This window comes from Suricata suricatta, chromosome 11, assembly GCF_006229205.1.
Source record: "Suricata suricatta isolate VVHF042 chromosome 11, meerkat_22Aug2017_6uvM2_HiC, whole genome shotgun sequence".
Taxonomy (NCBI): Eukaryota; Metazoa; Chordata; class Mammalia; order Carnivora; family Herpestidae; genus Suricata; species Suricata suricatta.
In genome coordinates this window covers 54,033,315-54,053,641 of record NC_043710.1, presented here as the reverse complement: position 1 = coordinate 54,053,641, position 20,327 = coordinate 54,033,315, and the positions used below count along the sequence as shown (strand labels likewise).

Genomic DNA, 20,327 nt, shown 5'->3' with positions numbered 1-20,327 from the left:
CCTAGGTAGTGTGGCAGAGCCCTGAATGCTGCAGTTACAGTGGCACTATGACATAGGGATTGGCATCAAGGGAGTTCACCTGCCTGGGTTCAAACCCCAATTCTGAACTATTCTGGGGTTGGCTGGAATCTCTGTTTACATCAGTTTTCTCATCTGTAAAATGGGTCCAACAATGGTGCCTGTCTCATTAGATTATTATGAAGATTAATTAAAATAATAATGTAAAATGCTAGACTCCATTGTTATCATGTAGTAAGCAATCAGTACATGTTGGGTGTTGCTTCACTTATAGATAATCTTAAGCTAAGTTCATGTGAAACCAAAAGTATTCAAGCCAAGAAACTCAAGCCCTGAAACTTGTTCAAAGTTACTTAGCAAATCAGTAGGATAACTAAGATGAGACCCACATCATTTGACATAAGTGAGCATTAGAGTCTGTACTTCTGGATCCTGGGACAACTGACATCGGGCACAGAGCTTAGAATTCTTCAGATGAAGACTGCCAAGACGACCCCCCCCCCCCGATTGACAGAGCAAGAAATAGGAGGCACTGGAGTTTAGTGGCTAAGAGCACAGACTTGGAGCTAAATTGTCAAACCTGAGTGACCTTGGGCAAGTTACTTTAATCTGTGACTCAGTCTTCTCTTCTGGAAAGTGGGGATGATAATAATACTTACCTCATAGACTTGTACATGTTCTGAGCCCTGTAGAGCTGGCTTAGAACATTGTCAGGCACTTAGCACACAATGTCTGTCAGCTGTTATCATTAGATACCCATCTCATGTCTTCCAATGCATTGCTGTCTCTGGGAAACACTCCCAGCTTCCTCATGTCTGTCCTCCCATTCTTCCTCAAGCCTATATTTCTCTTGACCGAGCTGCCTGGGACCCTCTGAAAATGTTTGCTGGCTAATGCCCCATGTTCTCTGATAGCAGTGATCACGTCCACATTACCTTAATACTTATCCAGCCCTCCTCTGCCTCTTGGGTTAGGTCCTCTCCTCTGGCCCCTGGTGAGCCAGGAAGAGGAAACAGGGCCTGTGTTACATAGGAAGAAACTGCAGTTCCAAAACAGGAGGCAGCATGCCCAACGCCATACAGACAGTGGCCAAACTGGGACTGGAAGCCAAGCCCCTGCCAGGGCTCTTCTGCCACTCTCTACCTTGGGTACAGAGTAACAGGACAGAGAAAAAACTACGCCACCAGGTGAATTTCTGACCAGCAGTTGAGCTAGAATGTGGCCTGGATTTCAGACGTAAATAGCTACCTCCCTCTATGTTCGTGGCACCCTGTCATCCCCAGCCCTCAGAAGAAGCATATTCAGCTAGTGTACTTTCTAAGGTGGAAGCGTGTGCCAGTAGGAGAGGAACCTGGGATACCCTGGTCTGGGTAGAGAGACAAGCCACCTATGAATGCCCTTTTAACTCTCTAAATCCCTAAATTCAGTGTGAAAAGGAGTGGACACTCTACCTGTGTTAACTCACAAATCCCATACTACACACACACACACACACACACACACACACACACACACACCCCTCTTCCCCTGAGGCTAATCATGGTTGAGAGGTTCCCTGAAGAGCACTCCTAGGCCCAGTGGTGGAGAGAGATGGGCTGCAAGCTGCCATATGGATAGCTGTTAAATAAATTAAAAGATTTCTTAGCATTAAAGAAAATAAAACAGGGGGCATGTTTCTATAAAGATCTGCAAAGCTGAGGGTACCATGGAGCTGTCTGGGTATTCGTTGCACCTCGCCATCTCATCATGGCCCACACTGATGGTGACCAGATCTGCCTGCCCCACTTGAGATGTTCTCCTCAAGGGCGGAGACCAAGACTTGTTCACTGCTGAAATGTGGGATGGGTGGGAAGGTGGGTGATGTGGTAATCAGACCAGTGAAGCCTGAAAAAAGAGACATTCTGAGCCATGTTTAGAAGGGCAGGGACATGACTTGAGTTTACTAGGGTAGCAAATGGGGGAATCATGTGGGGGATGAGTAAACAGAAAAAAGAGGTAAGGAGCCAAAAAAATACCTATGGTGAAAATGGGGTAGAAGATCGTGTATTGGTGCAGTCTGAAACCCTAGGGCATATTTGAGAAGCTCTCCTCCTTAACCCTTCCCTCTATCTTCCTGCCTCCAATTGGACTCATACTCATTTCCACACAGGGCTTCATCAGGCTGGACATGTCTGAGTTCCAGGAGCGGCATGAGGTGAGTGAGAGTCCTTGGTGAATCGCGGTTTGGTGGATCTGTCAATCAACATGATTCTGCCTCGGGATTTGTCCTTTGGGGCCATATGTGTGCAACAGGATCACTGATCTCCTTTGTACACGACTTGCTCTGAAAAATAAGCATAAAGAAGATCTGTCTGCTCTCTCATTACAGTAGGATTCCTGCCACCCCAGGAGAAAGCCTGACTACCCTTGTTGACACATGCAGTCTTTTTTTTTTTTAAGTTCATTTATTTATTTTGAGAGTGCACACAAGAGTAACGTGCGCACACACACTAATGGCAGAGGCAGAGAGGAGGGGAGAGAGAATCCCAACATGGGGCTCAAGCTCATAAACTTTGAGACCATGACCTGAGCCAAAGAGTCAGATGCTTAACTGAGTCACCTACGCGCCTCTTGACACAGGCAGTCTTAGTGAATAAAGCCATTTTCCTGTGCATGCCCATATCAGAAACTAAAAGCATAGAAAGGCTTTTTCAATATATTTTCTTCCTTCCTTCAGGTAGCCAAGTTTATTGGGTCCCCACCAGGCTACGTTGGCCATGAAGAGGGTGGCCAGCTGACCAAGAAGCTGAAGCAGTGTCCCAACGCTGTGGTGCTCTTCGATGAGGTGGACAAGGCCCATCCAGATGTGCTTACCATCATGCTGCAGCTGTTTGATGAGGTGAAAGTGACTTTGGGCTGGGATGGAGTAGGGGACATTAGAGGTATGGGGTGCTGTGAATCAAGAATCAAGGGCCCAGAGGCCTGTCTGATCCCTTCACTTGCCAGTTCCTCCTGTGTATGTTCAGTCACTTAGCACACATGACTTTGCCCCCTTTCTGGACCAGGGTCCAGGATGGGCACTTGAGGACAGACCAGTATTACCCAAGAATTGGCATTTTCTGGCTGTCCAGACTGCCTTCTAGAGAGACATGGAGTAGAGGTACCAGGACAGAGAGACCTGAATTTTTAGTTCCAGCCCTGCTCCATCTCTAGACATCAGGGACCTCATGTGACAAAGAAGGGGGCTGTATCTAAGATAAGCTCCCAGGAACCTTTCTGCCTCATGGAACCCTTTTCTTCCAAGGAGTTCCAGGCTAACCACAAAGTAGCCTCCTGCTGATAGAGTAAGCTGTAAATAAGAACTCCTTTGTTCGGTACATTGTGTGTACTAGGCTTGTGCTGACAGTGTCACTGCTAATCATCACAATAGCCAGGCAGTGGAAGGTGTCTCATTTTTTACAGAAGAAGAAACTGAGGTTCAGAGAGGTTATAAATGACTTACCTAAGGCCATAGAACTATTATGCAGAGGATCCAAGTTTGGGCCACAGACACATTTGATTCCAGAACCTCAGTTTTCCCACTCTGTACCATTCCTTACCTCAGGCAGGGGAAGGAGAGCTTATGATCATAGCAGGGTTGGATCTTTTCCTTTAAGGCCTGGCAGAACTGGGCATGAGGCTTCTCTTCTGCTCCCAAGTCAGGGCTATATTAACCCATATATGTCCAGATGGAGTCCAGCCCACTTTTCTACTTAGCACCTTCCGGCTCTGGGACAGCAGGAAGGTGTTTTGCTTCCCGTGTGTCAAGTGTACTCGAAGGAACTCCCCATGAACCAAATAACACAACGGGTACCAAACCAAGAAGACCCAGATCCAGATATTCCCAAGCTGCCCATCACCTTCCCCCACTGGCCCAGCATCCTTGTCCCTGCCCCAGTTTCTTTGCTGTCTTCCTAGCGCCCTGCCAGCTCTTCCCTGTCCCCAGACCACCCATTGAGGAGTAAAGGCCGATCCTTCAAAAGTCACATATTCAGTTACCCACACCTGTGCTCTAAGACCTCCCACTTTATTCCAATCTCTTGATGGGATTCAAGTACACAGCTATGGACTAGACCCAGACCTCTCTGGGAGCTTCCTGCCTCAGTAGATAGATGGAAAGGAGACATGATAATAGTTGACATTTTTTATTTTATGTACCAGGCACTGGTCTAAAAATTATATCAATTCATGTAATCCTCCCAACATCCCTTTGAAGATAGTTCTTATTACTGCCTTTGGGTAAGATACGGAAACTAAAGTGAGATAAGTAATTTGCCCATGGTCATATAGCTGGAAGAGAGAATCCAAGATTAGAACCCAGGAGGTCCAGTTCAGAGCCCACCGCTTCACTAAGAACCACCATGCAGCTAGGACCAGAAGAGAGAGGTAGATCTGCAGTGAGGCATTCACAGGAAGGGAGGGCCCAGCTCAGAGAGTGAGCACAGCAGTTTCTGACATCCCTGCAGAGGTACCTCTGATGACCTCCTTGGCCCAGAAAGAGGGAAGGCAGCTGCCGACTGAAATACAACCAGCGCCACTTGGAAGTTGTTCCCGCTTCCATATGTAAGCTGTCCACCCCTCTCCTACTGTCACTCCATTGACTACCTTTTGGGTGTTGATAATAATCCCTTCCTACAGCCCCTACCAGCCTCCTAACCATTCCTGAAATTTATATCCGGGACTCCATTGACCAAAGCTGCCATCCAAGATTACTTAGCCAGATTTATACTTTTAGGCTTCTTGTGGACAGGGACCTTGTCTTATTCCAACCATTCCCAGAGCCCACGAAATCAGGAGAAATGCTCTGTTGAGTAACTTAATTCAATAGAAGTACAGTATACCTTGCAAGGATAAATAAGGGGGTCCTAGATGAACAAGTGGAAAAGGGCCGGCAGCAGACCCCTGCTTGCAGCAGCTGGGGGGCACGAGGCTGCCTGGCCTGTCCAGGGAACTGCAGCTGCTCAGCACTGCTTGGCTGCAGAAGGGAAGTGAGAGCAAAACACTGGAGGTGAGTGGGTAAGTTGCCAGGGGTCAGTTACAATCCCAGGAGGTGGAATATAGGTTTACTTGTTAGATTGTAAGGAGCCTTTAAAGACTTCAAGCAAGAAAGAAACATGACCAGGTTCTTACCTTATAAAGAACCTCAGTGAGCATTGGTGAGAGAATGGATTGAGGAAGCAGATGGGGAGCAGAAAGGAGGCTGTTGAAGCGTCCAGGCTAGAGCTGAGGATGACTGCTCTAACACAGAGCCACAGGCTGGCCAGAGCTCCCAGAAGGCCAGCTACGCAGGGCTCAGTGATTTGATTGAATTTGAGGGGAGACGGAGGGGTCAGAGGTGGCCAGCGGCAGGATTTCTGGCCTGGGTGACTAGATGGTCGCTGCTGCCATTGACTGAGGCAGGGAACACAGGAGGATGAGCAGCAGATTGGCGAGGAAGGTGAGTTGCTGAGGTCTGAAATTACTGAAAATGAGATGCCTGAGGGACAACCAGATGGAGGTGTCCGAGAGTCTGGCCATCAGCTGGAAAGGTCTAGAGCATAGGATAAGAAGTCCATCTGGACTGGAAGCAGAGATTCAGGAATGCATCAGCACGGACAGGGTAATAGATGCCACAGGAAGGGATGAGATCTCTCTACTAGGGTGTGTGGTATGCAGAGAAGGGAAGGCTAACACAGAGCCTTGTGACCTATCAGGAAAGTCATAGGGGACACAGAATGCACAGTCTCTGCCTTGGAGTTCATGAATGAGTGGGGCAGACCGGCAGCACAAAGCATTTCAGCCCACTGCGATGCATGCTGTGCTAGGATAAGTTACAAGTGCCGGGAGGTGTAGGGGCACGTGATCTAGTCTAGGGGCATGAAGGAAGCTCCCCCATTCCCACCTGGCCCAGTTTTCCCAAGCCTGGATTCAGAGAAGCAGGAGCCCTAATGCTCTCCCCAAGACACCAAGCAGGACTATGACCCCAGAGCCTGTAGCACAGGGCAGAAGTCCCAGGAAGAGACTAGCCCTGGGGAGCCCAGCCCTGCTCTTCCCTTCAAGAATGGAAGCAGTGAGAAAGCAGCCCCTATAACCCTGGGGTAGTGTTCACACCTACGCAGTCACTGCTGGGAGGTGCACCAGTGACAGGTCCCTCTATGAGACACATCTTTATTGCCTCCAGAGGAGGACATGAACACTGAAAGTCACCTTTTGGGTCAGCCTTACACTGCACCTGTTCCCATCACCCATGTGGGACCTATCTGCAGGCCCAGTTAGAAGCAAGGCTTTGAACCTGGAATGAAATTGCTGTTGGTTATTGCTCTGGCCAGTAGAGCAACATGTGTACTCAGTACTTGGGGCTGAGCTCTGTGAACAGTGTCCTATGCACACATTTGGACATCTTACACACATGCACACAAACACAGAACAGGTCTCCAAAACTAGAATTGCCCCCAGATACAGGCGCCTGGGTGGCTCAGTTAGTTTGAGCGTCTGACTTCATCTCAGGTCATGATCTTGCGGTTCATGAATTCAAGCCCTGTGTCAGTGTGCACTGAGAGCTCAGAGCTTGGAGCCTGCTTCAGATTCTGTGTCTCCCTCTCTCTTTGCCCCTCCCCTGCTCTTACTCCATCTCTGCTCTGTATCAAAAGTAAATAAATGTTAAAAAAAATTGCCCCTGAGTAGATACTGTTGATCTATAACTCATAATTAGGGAAGCTAATGGCAAAATCTCAAGAATATCCACTTCCACCCTTGCTTTCCCTTCTTCCCATCCCAAGGCAGGGACAAGAGAGTGATTAGGACTTGGACTGCAAGGCCCCTTCTAAATAGACCCCTTTGAAATGAACACTTTCTGAGAGGCATGTGCCAAGGACCAGTATAAAGCAAGGCTAAGAAGCACCAGTTACCATGTCCAGCATGGAGTAGGTGCTAAGTTAATGCACATTTCTTCCCCTTTAGCCTCTGAGGGCCTGGGCGAGTCTGCCATCGCTTTGGGTTTAGAAGCAAGGGCTGACCCTGAGTCAGGTCTGTACCACCAGGGAATGAGAAATGTTGAGGAGAACTAGTTACTAGCTGAGCCTGGGGCAGGCGGAGCTGGCAGGTTGGGTGTCAGTGATCTGTCCCCAGAGCCATGCTCTCTGGCCTTGTATGAGCTGTGCTTTGTGGGAAGAGTGTGAGAGCACACGGAAAGCACTGAACAGGTGACCTGCGGTGGTTGTAGAAGTGCCCCATCAGTGTCCACTGTTGTTATTCCATCAGTTCTGCTCAGCAAGACCCTGGCCATTGCTTTTGTCATAAATGGCTATAAAGTGCTGTTTGTATAGTCACAGCCTTGATGTTTGCTGAGTAGGCTGAGCTTCTTACCCATGAACTGTGTGGCCCCAGACAGCTGTACTTTCCTCATTCTTCTGTCCCTTCTCCTGTAACTCCTTTTATCTTTTCTTGGTGCATCTGTCTCTGGTATAGATGGTTTCATATGTCACTTCTAGAAAGAGCTAAACATTTCAAGGAAACTTCCCATGTTGGTTAAAGGAAGAGCCTTGTTTTCTCTCCCTTTCTGTCAGGCAAAAGAATGGCTTTCAAGATGCAGAGATTATAGTAGTTTCAGTTCATCTCATTCATTTTGATACAACAAATATATATTGTCTACTGTTATAATAACAGTTCAGAACATTTGGATTAACTTGGTTAACTAAGGATTTCATCTCATTCATTTTGATACAACAAATACATATTAAGTGTCTTATCATAATAACAGTTCAGAACATTTGCACAGCTTGGTTAACTAAGGCTTTTTAACCAACATAACCATATTAGTCTTAACAGTGGCCCTGTAAAATACCCTCCTCTGAACTCCTACAGTGACCTTGACTTCCCCTTATACCACTTAACTGACTGAATTGTCATTGCTGGTTTTTTGAGTGTCATTTCTTCTCTTAACGAGGAGAATGTCGAATGCACAGTGAGCCCCCACTGCCCCAATACAGAGCCTGGCTCAAACTGGGCCTCCAAGGAAGTGTATTGGATAGATGCCTATTTAATCAGGCTGACTTCTGGGGGCCCTGGTTGATGAAAACAGAGGTGCTGTCTTGCCTGAAGTCACTCTCAGCAGGTGGAGTAGTGGCACCCCAGGGCAGTGAGCACTGCAACCTAGGTGTGAGAAGTGTTCAGAGAAGTGGGAGGAGGGGGCAGCGAGGGTTCTGGAGAGACCTTCTGGAAGAGGTGGTCAGGCTTAGCCCTCCATGACCATGGAGTCACTGTTCTTTCCCAGGGCCGACTGACAGATGGAAAAGGGAAGACCATCGACTGCAAGGACGCCATCTTCATCATGACCTCTAATGTGGCCAGCGAGGAGATTGCACAGCACGCGCTGCAGCTGAGGCAGGAGGCTTTGGAGATGAGCCATAACCGTCTAGCTGAAAACCTTGGTAAGGCACACAGCCTGAGCTGTCTGGACAGCTGAGCAAGTGCCCAGACCACCAGCACATCTCCTCCCCAGGAGGAGGAAGAGGACATCAAGCAGGAGGCCACATCTGTCACCTTTCTATTTGGAAATGAAGCCTCCAACCCCTCTTCCAAGTCAAAACTCAAGTCTTGTTCTGACTCTTCTCCCCCTCCATCCCTTTCTCACACAACTCCTACCCTAAGGAATCCTGAGCTGGAAAGGCCTCAGAAAGTGCCCAGTCTAATCCTCTCAGTATTCAAGTGGAGAATAGGCAAGATGTAGAGAACCTGTGACCCTGACCAGGATTACACAGACCACCAGTGGCAGGACCAGATCTCTTTTCATGAGCAGGGCCAAGAGGCAGGCACAGTTCCCAAAGCTCCCTGGGTGTGGGGAGTAGGCAGTTTATGATTCTTTTTCCACAGGGGATGTCCAGATTAGTGACAAGATTACCATCTCAAAGAACTTCAAGGAGAATGTGATTCGTCCCATCCTGAAAGTAAGAGGTCTTTGTCCTTCCTATTGGAGTCTTGGGTGGGAAGATTCCCCCTTAGCCATCTTAAAGATAGAGACGTTCTCTCTGTCTTCCCCATTCGGGTCCAGTAATTCCCTTTAGCCCTCTGGGTCACAAGAGTTCACCCCACCCCTAACCTGACCCTGCAGGCTCACTTCCGGAGGGATGAGTTTCTGGGACGAATCAACGAGATTGTCTATTTCCTCCCCTTCTGCCACTCGGAGCTCATCCAACTTGTCAACAAGGAACTGAACTTCTGGGCCAAGAGAGTAAGAGCAGGAACTGCCTATGGGTGGGGATGGGTCATCTGCCCCTTGGAAATCAGGGAACACTGGGTTGGGAGCACCCCTTCCTAGAGGCTTGGAGAACAGTGTTGTGGGCCAGTGGCCCCGGGGGCACACAGTCACTCACAGGCCCAGGCCTCAGGCCAGAGTGGTGAGAGATGGAAAGCACTGGGCCACATGCAGGCACGTTCCTATCTGACCTGTCTCAGGCCAAGCAAAGGCACAATATCACGCTGCTCTGGGACCGCGAGGTGGCAGACGTGTTGGTCGACGGCTACAACGTGCACTATGGCGCCCGCTCCATCAAGCATGAGGTGAGCACAAGAGCCTTAGAGATGTAAGACACCTCCACACCTCCCATCCCTGGGCCCCCAGCCCCAGCCCCTGGGCTCCCAGCCTGGAATAGTTCATATCCAGAGCAGATGCCCCTTCAGAACCAAAACCAGAAGATGATCAAGTAAAACCCCTGTCCTGGAGGATAACCGAGTATGAATCCCTGCCAGGAGCAAGGAACTGAGTTGGGAACCTCCGAAGCTGACACCCCTGAGTCTTTAGCATAGTCCTGCACACAATGTGTTTTTATCCCCACTCTGCAGAGGGCAAATGAAGCTCAGAGGTTTCTGAGTCACCCTAACAGTAAGTGATGGAGCCTGGGCTCCAACTCAGGCCACATGCTGGCCCAGGCCACAGCAGTGATGACCACTTCACCTGTCACCTATAGGTCGAGCGCCGTGTGGTGAACCAGCTGGCAGCTGCCTATGAACAGGACCTGCTGCCGGGGGGCTGTACTCTGCGCATCACCGTGGAAGACTCCGACAAGCAGCTGCTCAAGAGCCCAGAACTGCCCTCACCTCAGGCTGAGAAGCGTCCACCCAAGCTGCGGCTGGAGATCATCGACAAGGACAGCAAGACCCACAAACTGGACATCCAGGCACCACTACACCCTGAGAAGGTGTGCCACAAACTCTAGCTTCTACCTACCTGCTTATACATGCCCTTGACATCCAATAAAGGCCCCTCGGCTGTGGCATGACAACTGACCTATCTTCCCCTCATGCCCTTTCCCTCCTCTCCACCCAGCCTAAGGCCTGTTTATCTCCACAGCCGCTGAAGACCCCTCCTTAGCCTCAGAGTCAAAAGTAGGGATTTTGTCCTCCCCTGGACCCTTTGTTATGGGCCCAGAACTTACTAACAGGTTCCCAGGAGAGGGGTCCCTCCCCACCCTCTTCAGGGCATGATCCCCACAGTCTATATAGTCTCTGGAACTTTATCATGGTCCCAGGAAGCTCAGAATTTTGACAGCTAAGAACAAATCTGGCTGGGGAAAGATTGCGACCAGGCTGTGACCTGCCACCCTCTGCTGGCCCTCATGCAACTGAGTCCCCATAATGTCTACACAGATTGTGGAGGAAGAATGCAGAGGCCCAGGCACAGAGATTGTACAGTGTAGGCTGTAGCTACCTCTTTCCCATACCCTAAAATTCCAAGGAGAAGGGACCCACAAAACCCTTCCCCACTCCACTGCCATGTGGTAGCTATTCCCTCACCACACATTCTGGTGTCAGGCCAGACCATGTTTCTCCAGGTTTGGAACTAAGCCAGTATAAGGCGCCCCTAGGAGGAAGGCTGACTGGGTCACTTCCCTGCTCTGCCCCGGACTGGACAAACAGTACCAAAGGACCAAGCAAGCTCAGCTCTATGGGACTTCCTTCAGGAGACTAACACAGACACTGGGGAGCTGTAGGGAGAGAGATAATGAAGTCAGTCCTGGGCCCAGGTGGCCATGAAATCTGTAACTGCTCTGTCTGTCCTGCTGCCCCAGGTAAGTTAGTCTGGAATAAATAGTTTCCCCATACAGTCTCCTTCTTTGTCACTAAGCAGAGGGGCTGCACACCATCCCCAAGGGCATTCCACAAACCAGCCGTGTTTCAACCCCAGCATAGCAGGGTACAGCAAGGCCTGGTGCGTCCTTGGGCTCCGTTGACAGTAGCCACCATTGATGACCACTCCATCACCTTGCAGGGCCATTTTAGAACCCTCCTTTGGTGTTAGCTAATCTCTTTCAGGAAGCAGAAAATGGGGGCAGAAATCAAAGTTCCTTGGGTGATGGAGGAATGCCATGACAGTGGGTATGGGCCAAGACATGGGCTCCAGAGGTACTCCAGCAATCGCTGCCCAGCCCCGCGAGGAGCTGCCTGCTGCTCCCTACCTCAGTGACTGTAATTCTTTTTATTATTATTATTATTATTGTTATTATTACAACTACTGCTACAACTTCTTGTTTTGAAATAATTTTAGACTTAAGTTGCAAAAATAGTAAAGTTCCCATATACCCTATACCTCACTTCTTGTAATAATAACATCTTGAAAACTATAGTATAGTTATTAAAAGCACAAAATTAACATTGATTCAGTACTAACTAGTCTGTAGACATTCAGATTTTGCCAGTTTTCCCACTGATACCCTTTTTCTGGCCCAAACTCCAATCCAGGATCCCGTGTTGTTTGTTTTGTTTGTGTTTTTATTTATTTTATTTTATTTTTTTATTTTTATTTTTTTTTTGAGAGAGAGAGACAGAGACAAAGCGTGATTTGGGAAGGGGCAGAGAGAGAGAGGAAGACACAATCTGAAGCAGGCTCCAGGCTCTTATCTGTCAGCATAGAGCCCGACGTGGGGCTCAAACCCAGGAACAGTGAAATCATGCCCTGAGCCAAAGTCAGACGCTTAACCAACTGAGCCCCCTAGGTGCCCCTGTTTGTTTTGTTTTAAAGTTTATTTAATTTGAGAGACATAGTGCATGCATGTGGGGATGAGGTGGGACAGAGAGATAACCCAAGCAGGCTCCACACCATCAGAGTTGAGCCCGAAGAAGGGCTCAGTGTCACAAATGTGAGATCATGACCTGAGCTGAAATCAGGAGTCAGATGCTTAATCAGCTGAGCCACCCAGGTATCCACCTCCGGTTTTTTTTCCTTTATCCTGTTTCCTTTGTCTCCTTTAGCCTGTAACAATTCCTCCATTTTTCCTGGTCTTTCATGACCTTGACACTTTTCAAATGTCCAGACTAGTTGTTTTGTAGAATACTTCTCAATTTGTGTTTGTCTTCTGTTTTTACATGATTAGATTGAGGGTCTGCATTTTTGGCAAAACTACCCCAAAAGTAATGATGTGCTCTTCTGGTGCCTCATAGCACGTGGTGACATTACCTTTGATCACATGGTTGAGGTGGTGTGTGCCAGGTTTCTCCACTGTAAAATTACTAATTTCCCCTTTGAAATTAATAAGAATCTTGTGGGGAGATACTTTGAAGCTATGCAAATGTCTTATTTATTCTTGGACTTTTGTCCACTAATTTTAGCATCCAAAAACCAAGTGGTTTTTGCTTACAAGTAATGCTGTGTTGGCCTGATGATGACTATCTGTGTACTTATTTCATCTATATTAATTGGTATTCTCCTGTGGGGAAGAGCTGTCTCTTTTCCCCCATATAGTTATCCAATAATATATTTATTTATATCAGGATGAACTAATAGATATTTGTTTTATTCTGTGGGCTATAATGTAATCCTAAAGTCGTTTATTTGTTGCTCACACTGGCCCACATTTGGCCATCAAGAACTCTTTCAAGTTGGCTTCTGTGTTGTTTCAGCATTGTCCCCATCATTTTATTTTTAGCACTTCTTACAAGCTCACACATATTTTTCTTATTCTAGCCCTGGCATCAGTTATTTCCCTAGGTAGCTCCTGGTTCCTTTCACTTGAGAATGGGCATCACATGTATTCATTGCTACTAGAGTGACATGATTTCTAGGCCCTTTCAGCACACAGAGCTAGGAAATGTGTGTATTTATGTTAACATACACATTACACACATCTGAATCTATTGTATCTATATGTATATTATTAAAAATCATGAGTTCAGTTGATACCTACAGTTCCAATCCAATTCCATAGGATTTGTGACACTTTTATACTTTTCTTTTCTTTGTTCTTCTTCTGCTATCTCTGTTTCTTCTCCTTTCACTCCGTTTGGTGTTCAGACTTCCCTTAGGGGCTCTAATTCAGTCCGCAACCATCCAATGTAGAACATTCCTATTGGATAAAGTTGTTATGCTGGCTGTCGGCCTTTGGTTCAATCAGCTGTGACTGGGAGCAACAGGCACATAATTGAAGAAAAGATAATTTTCATATTAGAAAACCCAACGGCCACCTTCCTGAGAGGAAAGTCGGAGACAGGGTAGATCCTTAGATTTTAAGGAACTTAAGTATCACTTCTACAGATTCTTAGCTAGACCTCCTAAGTGATGTTGGGCCCCTATCATCACTTCCATAGCATCTTAGGCAATACTTATCTCACTGTGTTATTTGTTCTGTGTCTATATTTGTCACTAGAATGTAAGCACCCAGAGGGCAGAGGGCAGATACTCTGTTGTTTAGCTCACTGTCCTATTCACAAGATGTGACACAGTGTCAGCATATGACAGATGCTCCGGGTATTTGGATGGATGGGTGGGCCATGCAGCAAATGCACAGTGGGTCCCAAGACAGAGCAGTATCATTTATTCAACAAGCACACATTTATTTGTCATGTTTTTGTGTCCAGCCAGAAGGACCTGTCAGGATTGGACCCTCAGTAAATGGGGCAAAGTAAGACCCAGATCCCATACCGAGTATCCTGGAGTGCATGAAACTGGACTTAAAAATGAAAATGTAATGAGGCGCCTGGGTGGTTCAATCAGTTGGACGTCCGAGTTTGGCTCATGGATTCGAGCCCCACGTCCAGCTCAGAACCTGGAGCCTGCCTCGAGTTCTGTGTCTCACTTTCTCCCCCTTCCTGCTCATGCTCTGTCTCTCTGTCTCTCAAAAATGAATAAATGTTTAAAAAAAAATTTTTAATGAAAATATGACACCTTTACTATTCAAAAAGAAAAATTCAAAGATGTATAGTGATTGTTTTAGAGATTTAGGGAAAGAAACACATTTAAACCATATAAAAATAAAAAAATGGACCAATAAAGATAAAACCTGAAGTTAAAAGGTAGGAAACTGGGCACCTGGATGGCTCAGTCAGTTAAGCGTCTAACTCCTGATTTCAGCTCAGGTCATGATCTCATGGTTCATGGAAACAAGCCTCATGTCGGACTCTATGCTGATATCAAGGAACCTGCTTAAGATTCTCTCTCGCTCTCGCTCTCGCTCTCACTCTCAAAATGAATAGATAAACTTTTTTAAAAAGTAGGAAACCAAAAAGGAAAAAAAGGATTAGTAGAAAAATGACTCTGAAACACCAATAAAACCTCAGCTTGATAAATAGAAAAAGAGGGGGGAAACCTGCAAGATTAGGAATGAGAAACCATGTAAATATGGAAAGTTTTTAAATTTTAGGAGAATTCTATGCTAACAAATTTGGAAACATAATTTCCTAGCAAACACTGACCCAAAACGTACTTTGAATAGACCAATTAATTACCAAAGAAGAAATTGGAAAGGTGATTAAACATTTATCCTTTTAAAAAATCATGTTCTCTCATTTAAACTTTTTTGTTTTATTCTGTTTTGAGAGAGAGAGAGAACACACATAAGTGCTCAAGGGAGACAGAGAGAATCTTAAGCAAGCTCCACACCCAGTGCAGAACCCAACACAGGGCTTGATCTCAAGACCTGACATGAGATCAGGAGTCGGACACTTAAACAACTGAGCGACCCAGGCACCCCACTTAAACTTCTTTTATTGAAATATACATGGAAAGATGCACAAATCACAAGTATATAGTTCATTGAATTGTCACAAGGTGAACACCACTTGAAGCTGTCATCTAGCCTAACAAAATGGATGAGTTGCAATTTTATAATTATAAGCTGCTTCAGACCATGGGATAAGATGGAAAGGTGCTTGGTTGATGTTTAAAGGCCAGCATAAGATTAATACTCAAACCTGATAATGCCAAAAAGAATGTCCTAGCCTAATCTCACCTGTGACTATAAATTAAAAATTCCAAATAAAACAAAGTTGAATTTTACACTATGATCATATTAGGTTTATTTCAGTGGTACAAACCTCAGCATTGGAAATTTATTAATATAATTCACTACATCAAGAACTTGAAGAGAGGCACCTGGCTGGCTCAGTTGGTAGAGCATGCAACTCTTGATCTCAGGTTCAAGCCCCATGTTGGGTGTAGAGACTACTTAAAAAAAAAAGAACTTGATTATTTAAATGTCTGTCAGATTAATATTAATTTTCTTATTTTGATAATTAAAAGAATGTCCTTGTTTTTATAAATACACATTGAAGTATTTAGAGGTTAAAGGTAGAAATTTTCAAATGTACCTGCAAACTCTATATATATACACAGATGCATGGACTATCCATGTATGTACACACACACATACACATGCACATACACACACACACATACACATGCACACACACACACACACACACACACACACACACACACAATGATAAAAGAGTAAAGTATTGCAGCGCCTGGGTGGCTCAGTTGGTTGAACGTCTGACTTCGGCTCAGGTCATGATCTCATGGTTTGTGGATTCGAGCCCTGTGTCAGGCTCTGTGCTGACAGCTAGCTCAGAGCCTGGAGCCTGCTTCAAATTCTGTGCCTCCCTCTCTCTCAGACCCTCCCCGGCTCGTGCTGTCTCTCTCTGTCTTCTTAAAAAAAAAAAAAAAAAAAAAGTAAAGTATTAACATGGAAAATCTGGGTAAGGATATATAGGAATTCTTTATATTGATTTTGGAACTTCTCTCTAACTCTAAAATTATTTCAAAATAAAGTTTACTAAATTAAAGAAGGTTAAACATTTTATCAGTATATGCTGAAAAACGCATTGGATAAAATTCTTTAGTTTTAATTATGATTTATGATATGAAAATAAAGTCCTAAGGGTGCCTGGCTATCTCAGTAGAGCATATGACTTGATCTTGGGGTTCTGATTTTGAGTCCCACATTGGGCATAGAGATTACTTAAAAATTTTTTTAATTTAAAACTCTAAGTAAAAGATAATTCATCAAAAAACAATAGCAAACATTTCTAATAGTGAATACTAAAGCTATTTTTATTGAAGTCTGAAAAAGACAGGATTCAACATTGCTTTAAAAATTCAGCTGAAAGCAATTACACAAGAAAACTAAATAACTGATGGAAATATTGGAAAATAACAAGTTATCTTGTTTTGGTGAAATATGACTGTGTATTTAAGAAATATAAGAAACTATGCTAAAACCTAGTAGCATGAATAAGGAGATTTGGTAAGTGTATGAATAAAAGGTAAATGTACAAAAATCAATAGTTTTTTTTTCTATTCTAGCAATAGTCAACTAGAAAACAATAACAAAGGAAAAATATTTCATTCATAGTTGCAACAAATACTTATATATATATTTGCTCATATATACAAAAAATACTCCTGAAACAGAGGAATTGGGGGGAGGGGGGGATAGCAATGGAAGTGGAAAATCTACTATATTCATTTTTATACTTTTAAATTAAATTTTGAACCATATTAATGTGTTACCTATTCAAAATTATAAAATATTTAAGAATAAACTTAAGAAAATCCTATTGAAGGGCATCAAATGAAAAGACATACCACGTTCATGGAAAGTGTGACTATAATTCAGTGCAAACCTAACTAGACTCAACAGCATTTTAAATTTAAAGTTAACTAAACCCATGTTGCACTGCAGTGTCCAGAGATGACGCCACTTAGAACTACTGTTTTCTGGATCTAGACTCTTAGGACATACAAGCTACTACTACTGTCAGTAACTACCTAATAGTGTGCAAACTAGAGAATACGTCCATTTAACTCCCATCAACACACACCATAAGTACAATTAGAAAGAAAAGAGAAGAGTTGTGTATGAGTACAGTGTGGAGACTATCTGGGTGTGGAAAAGAGAAGAAAGCAGTGGAAAATGAAGCCAGAGAAACAAGTTTCCTAATTTCATAGTGCCTTGAATGCCATGCTAAGATAATGAAATGACCAACATTTATGTTTTCAAAAGACCCTTTGGGGGGCACCTGGATGGCTCAGTTGGTTAAGCCTCCGGCTTCGGCTCAGGTCAGATCTCACGTTCGTGGGTTCAAGCCCCGTGTCAGGTTCTGTGCTGACAGCTATCTCAGAGCCTGGAGCCTGCTTCCAGTTCTGTTTCTCCTTCTCTCTCTGCCCCTCCCCCTCTCATGCTCTCTCTCTCTCTCTCTCTCTCTGCATCAAAAATAAATAAAACATTTAAAAAAATTAAAAAAACAAAAGGCCCTTTGGGGTGACTTCTGACCAATATGCAACAGATGGAGTAGTTCCAGGCAAAACCCCTACCCACCTCAAACATGGAAATGATATGTAACAGCAACAAAAAGTATAACCATAACTGGCCTTGGAACTAAAAATGGGAGATCCCAAGGTGCCAGAAATGAATGGGAACCCAAAAGTCGAAGGATGTGTGAGAGTGGAAGTCAAGGAGTTTCATGGAGACTTGGAACCAAGATACAGGCCTAATAGCTGACTGCTAGGGATTCAACACTGAAGTCTCAAAGCATCACTTCCTTGTGAAATAAAAAAAAAGAAAACACCATTCATTGAGCTAGAAATCAATAGAGAAATATAAGAAAGTCTACCATAACTCAGGGATGTAGAAAGAATCACTTAAAAAGAAACTAATATATTTGCTGTTAGAATGTGGCCCAAATTCACAATACCTAAATGTTCTAGAATGTTCCAATGAAAAACTAACAAAAAGCTGGTCCTGGGCCAGTGAAGCAAACAAAATAGTTCTGTAAGGATATTCCCATTTTCAGCTTTTCACAAAAGAACCTATGGAAAAACAAGTCCTATTAAAAATGAACATATAGGGAAATTTTGAAAAAATTACAAAAGAAGAAACAAACCAAAGAAAGAACAAATGGGAGAATTTACACTCCAAAAATTGATGCAACCACTTTGGAAGAGCCTAGCAATCCCTCAAAAGATTAACCAATTTTCAAGGGTGACTGGGTGGCTCAGTCAAGTGTCTGACTCTTAGTTTCAGCTCATGCTCATGGTTCATGAGTTCAAACCGTGCATCAGGCTCTACACTGTCAATGTGGAGCCTGCTTGGGATTCTCTCTTCTCTCTGCCCCTTACCCACTCTTGTGAGTGCTCGCTCCTCTCTCTCTCTCTCTCTCTCTCTCTCTCTCTCTCTCTCTCTCTCTCTCTCTCTCTCAAAATAAATAAACTTTAAAAGAAATAGTTTCTATAGGCCCTAGCAATTACACTTCCAAGTGTATACCTAAGAGTCATAAAACACACAAACTTGTTACATGAATGTTTAAAAGCAAAACAGTGGAAACCATCCAAATGTCCATCAAACTGATGAATAGATAAAATATGGTGTGTCCATACAATGGAATACTCAGCCATAAAAAGAATGAAGTATTGATCTATGGAACAACATGGAGATGAACCTTGAAAACATGTTAAGTGTAATGGAATCCAGTTACAAAAGATTACATATTCTGATTCCATTTGTATGAAAATGTCCAGATAGGCAAATCCATAGAGACAAAGTAGATTAGTGATTGCCAAGGGAGAGGGAAATGGGAATGACTGATAATAGTGTTCTTTTTGGAGTGAGGAAAAATTTTTGTACGTAGTGGTGATGGTTGAGCAACTTTGTGCAAACCAGTGAATTAATTGTACACTTTATTTTTTATAGTATATTGTCAAGTTGGTTTCCATATAACACCCAGTGCTCTTCTCCACAAGTGCCCTCCTCCATGACCATCACCCCCCTCTCCCCACTCCCCCTCCCCCTTCAGCCCTCAGTTTTCAGTATTCAAGAGCCTCTCATGATTTGCCTCCCTCCCTCTTCCTAACTCTTTTCCCTCCTCCCCCTCCCCACGGTCCTCTGCCAAGTTTCTTCTGTTAGACATATGAGTGCAAACATATGGTATCTGTCCTTCTCTGCCTGACTTATTTCACTTAGCATGACAGCCTCGAGGTCCATCCACTTTGCTACAAATGGCCAGATTTCATTCTTTCTCATGGCCATGTAGTATTCCATTGTATATACAAACCACATCTTGATCCATTCATCATTTAATTAATTGTACATTTTAAAGGATGACTTTTGTGGCGTGAATTATCTTGGGTTTTTTATATCAAATAATGTATACCTCAAAAAATCCTTTAGAAAATAAACTTTTTAAAAATGCATCAAAGTTAAATGTCAAGAGAATGAGAAGACAGATCACAGACAGAGTAAATATTTGCAGACTACATAATTTGATTAAAGACTGGTATCCAAAATATACAAAGAACTCATAAAATTCAACAGAAAGAAAGTGAACAACCAGATTACAAAATGGGCAAAAGATCTGAGCAGACCCCTCTCCAAGACATACAGAGAGCAAATAAGTATGTGAAAAGATGCCCAGCATCCTGCATCACTAACGAATTGCAAATTAAAACAATGAGATACCATTACACACACATTAGAAAAGAACATGAAACATCAGTGCTGGTGAGGATGTGGAGCAACAGAAACTCATTCATTGCTGGTAGGAATGCAAAATGGTACAGCCACTTTGAAACACAGTTTGGCTTTCTTGCAAAACTAAATATACTTTTTATTAGAGGATCCTGCAGCTCAGGCTTCTTGGTATTTATCCAGGTATGTTGAAAACTCAAATCCACGCAAAACCTACACACAAAATTTATTGTAGCTTTATTCATAACTATCCAAACTTAGAAATAACCAAGATATTCTTTAATAGGCAAGTAGATAAGCAAACTGTGGTACATCTGTACAGTGGAATGTTATTCAGTGCTAAAAAGAAATGAGCTATTAAGCCTCAAAAAGACATGGAGAGGAAACAATCAAGAAAACTAATAGGCAACCGACAGAATGGGAAAAGATAGTTGCAAATGACATATCAGATAAAGGGCTAATATCGAAAATGTACAAGGAACTCACCAAACTTCACAATCACAAAACAAATAATCCAGTGAAGAAATGGGCAGAAGATATGAACAGACACTTCTCCAAAGAGGACATCCAGATGGCCTA

General features: G+C 44.2%; 1 protein-coding gene across 11 annotated transcripts in view; it reads left to right on the top strand.

Annotated features, from left to right (window-relative positions):
• The window catches only part of CLPB (ClpB homolog, mitochondrial AAA ATPase chaperonin), a 165,282-nt gene that overhangs the window by 129,256 nt on the left and 15,699 nt on the right, over window positions 1-20,327 (top strand). For 4 of the 11 annotated variants that reach the window (XR_003900434.1, XR_003900433.1, XR_003900432.1 and 1 more), the window contains exons 12-19: window positions 2,168-2,212; window positions 2,735-2,896; window positions 8,288-8,444; window positions 8,887-8,960; window positions 9,125-9,244; window positions 9,469-9,573; window positions 9,981-10,211; window positions 10,825-11,081. Coding sequence is in view for 7 of the 11 variants with exons in the window: in XM_029915719.1 (XP_029771579.1) it covers window positions 2,168-2,212; window positions 2,735-2,896; window positions 8,288-8,444; window positions 8,887-8,960; window positions 9,125-9,244; window positions 9,469-9,573; window positions 9,981-10,211; window positions 10,825-10,866 (936 nt within the window). In the remaining 4 variants the exon portion in view is untranslated. Of the gene's footprint in view, window positions 1-2,167; window positions 2,213-2,734; window positions 2,897-8,287; window positions 8,445-8,886; window positions 8,961-9,124; window positions 9,245-9,468; window positions 9,574-9,980; window positions 10,300-10,824; window positions 11,120-20,327 lie in introns of those variants that run through there. The other 7 variants (XM_029915718.1, XM_029915722.1, XM_029915721.1 and 4 more) reach the window with 3 other exon arrangements.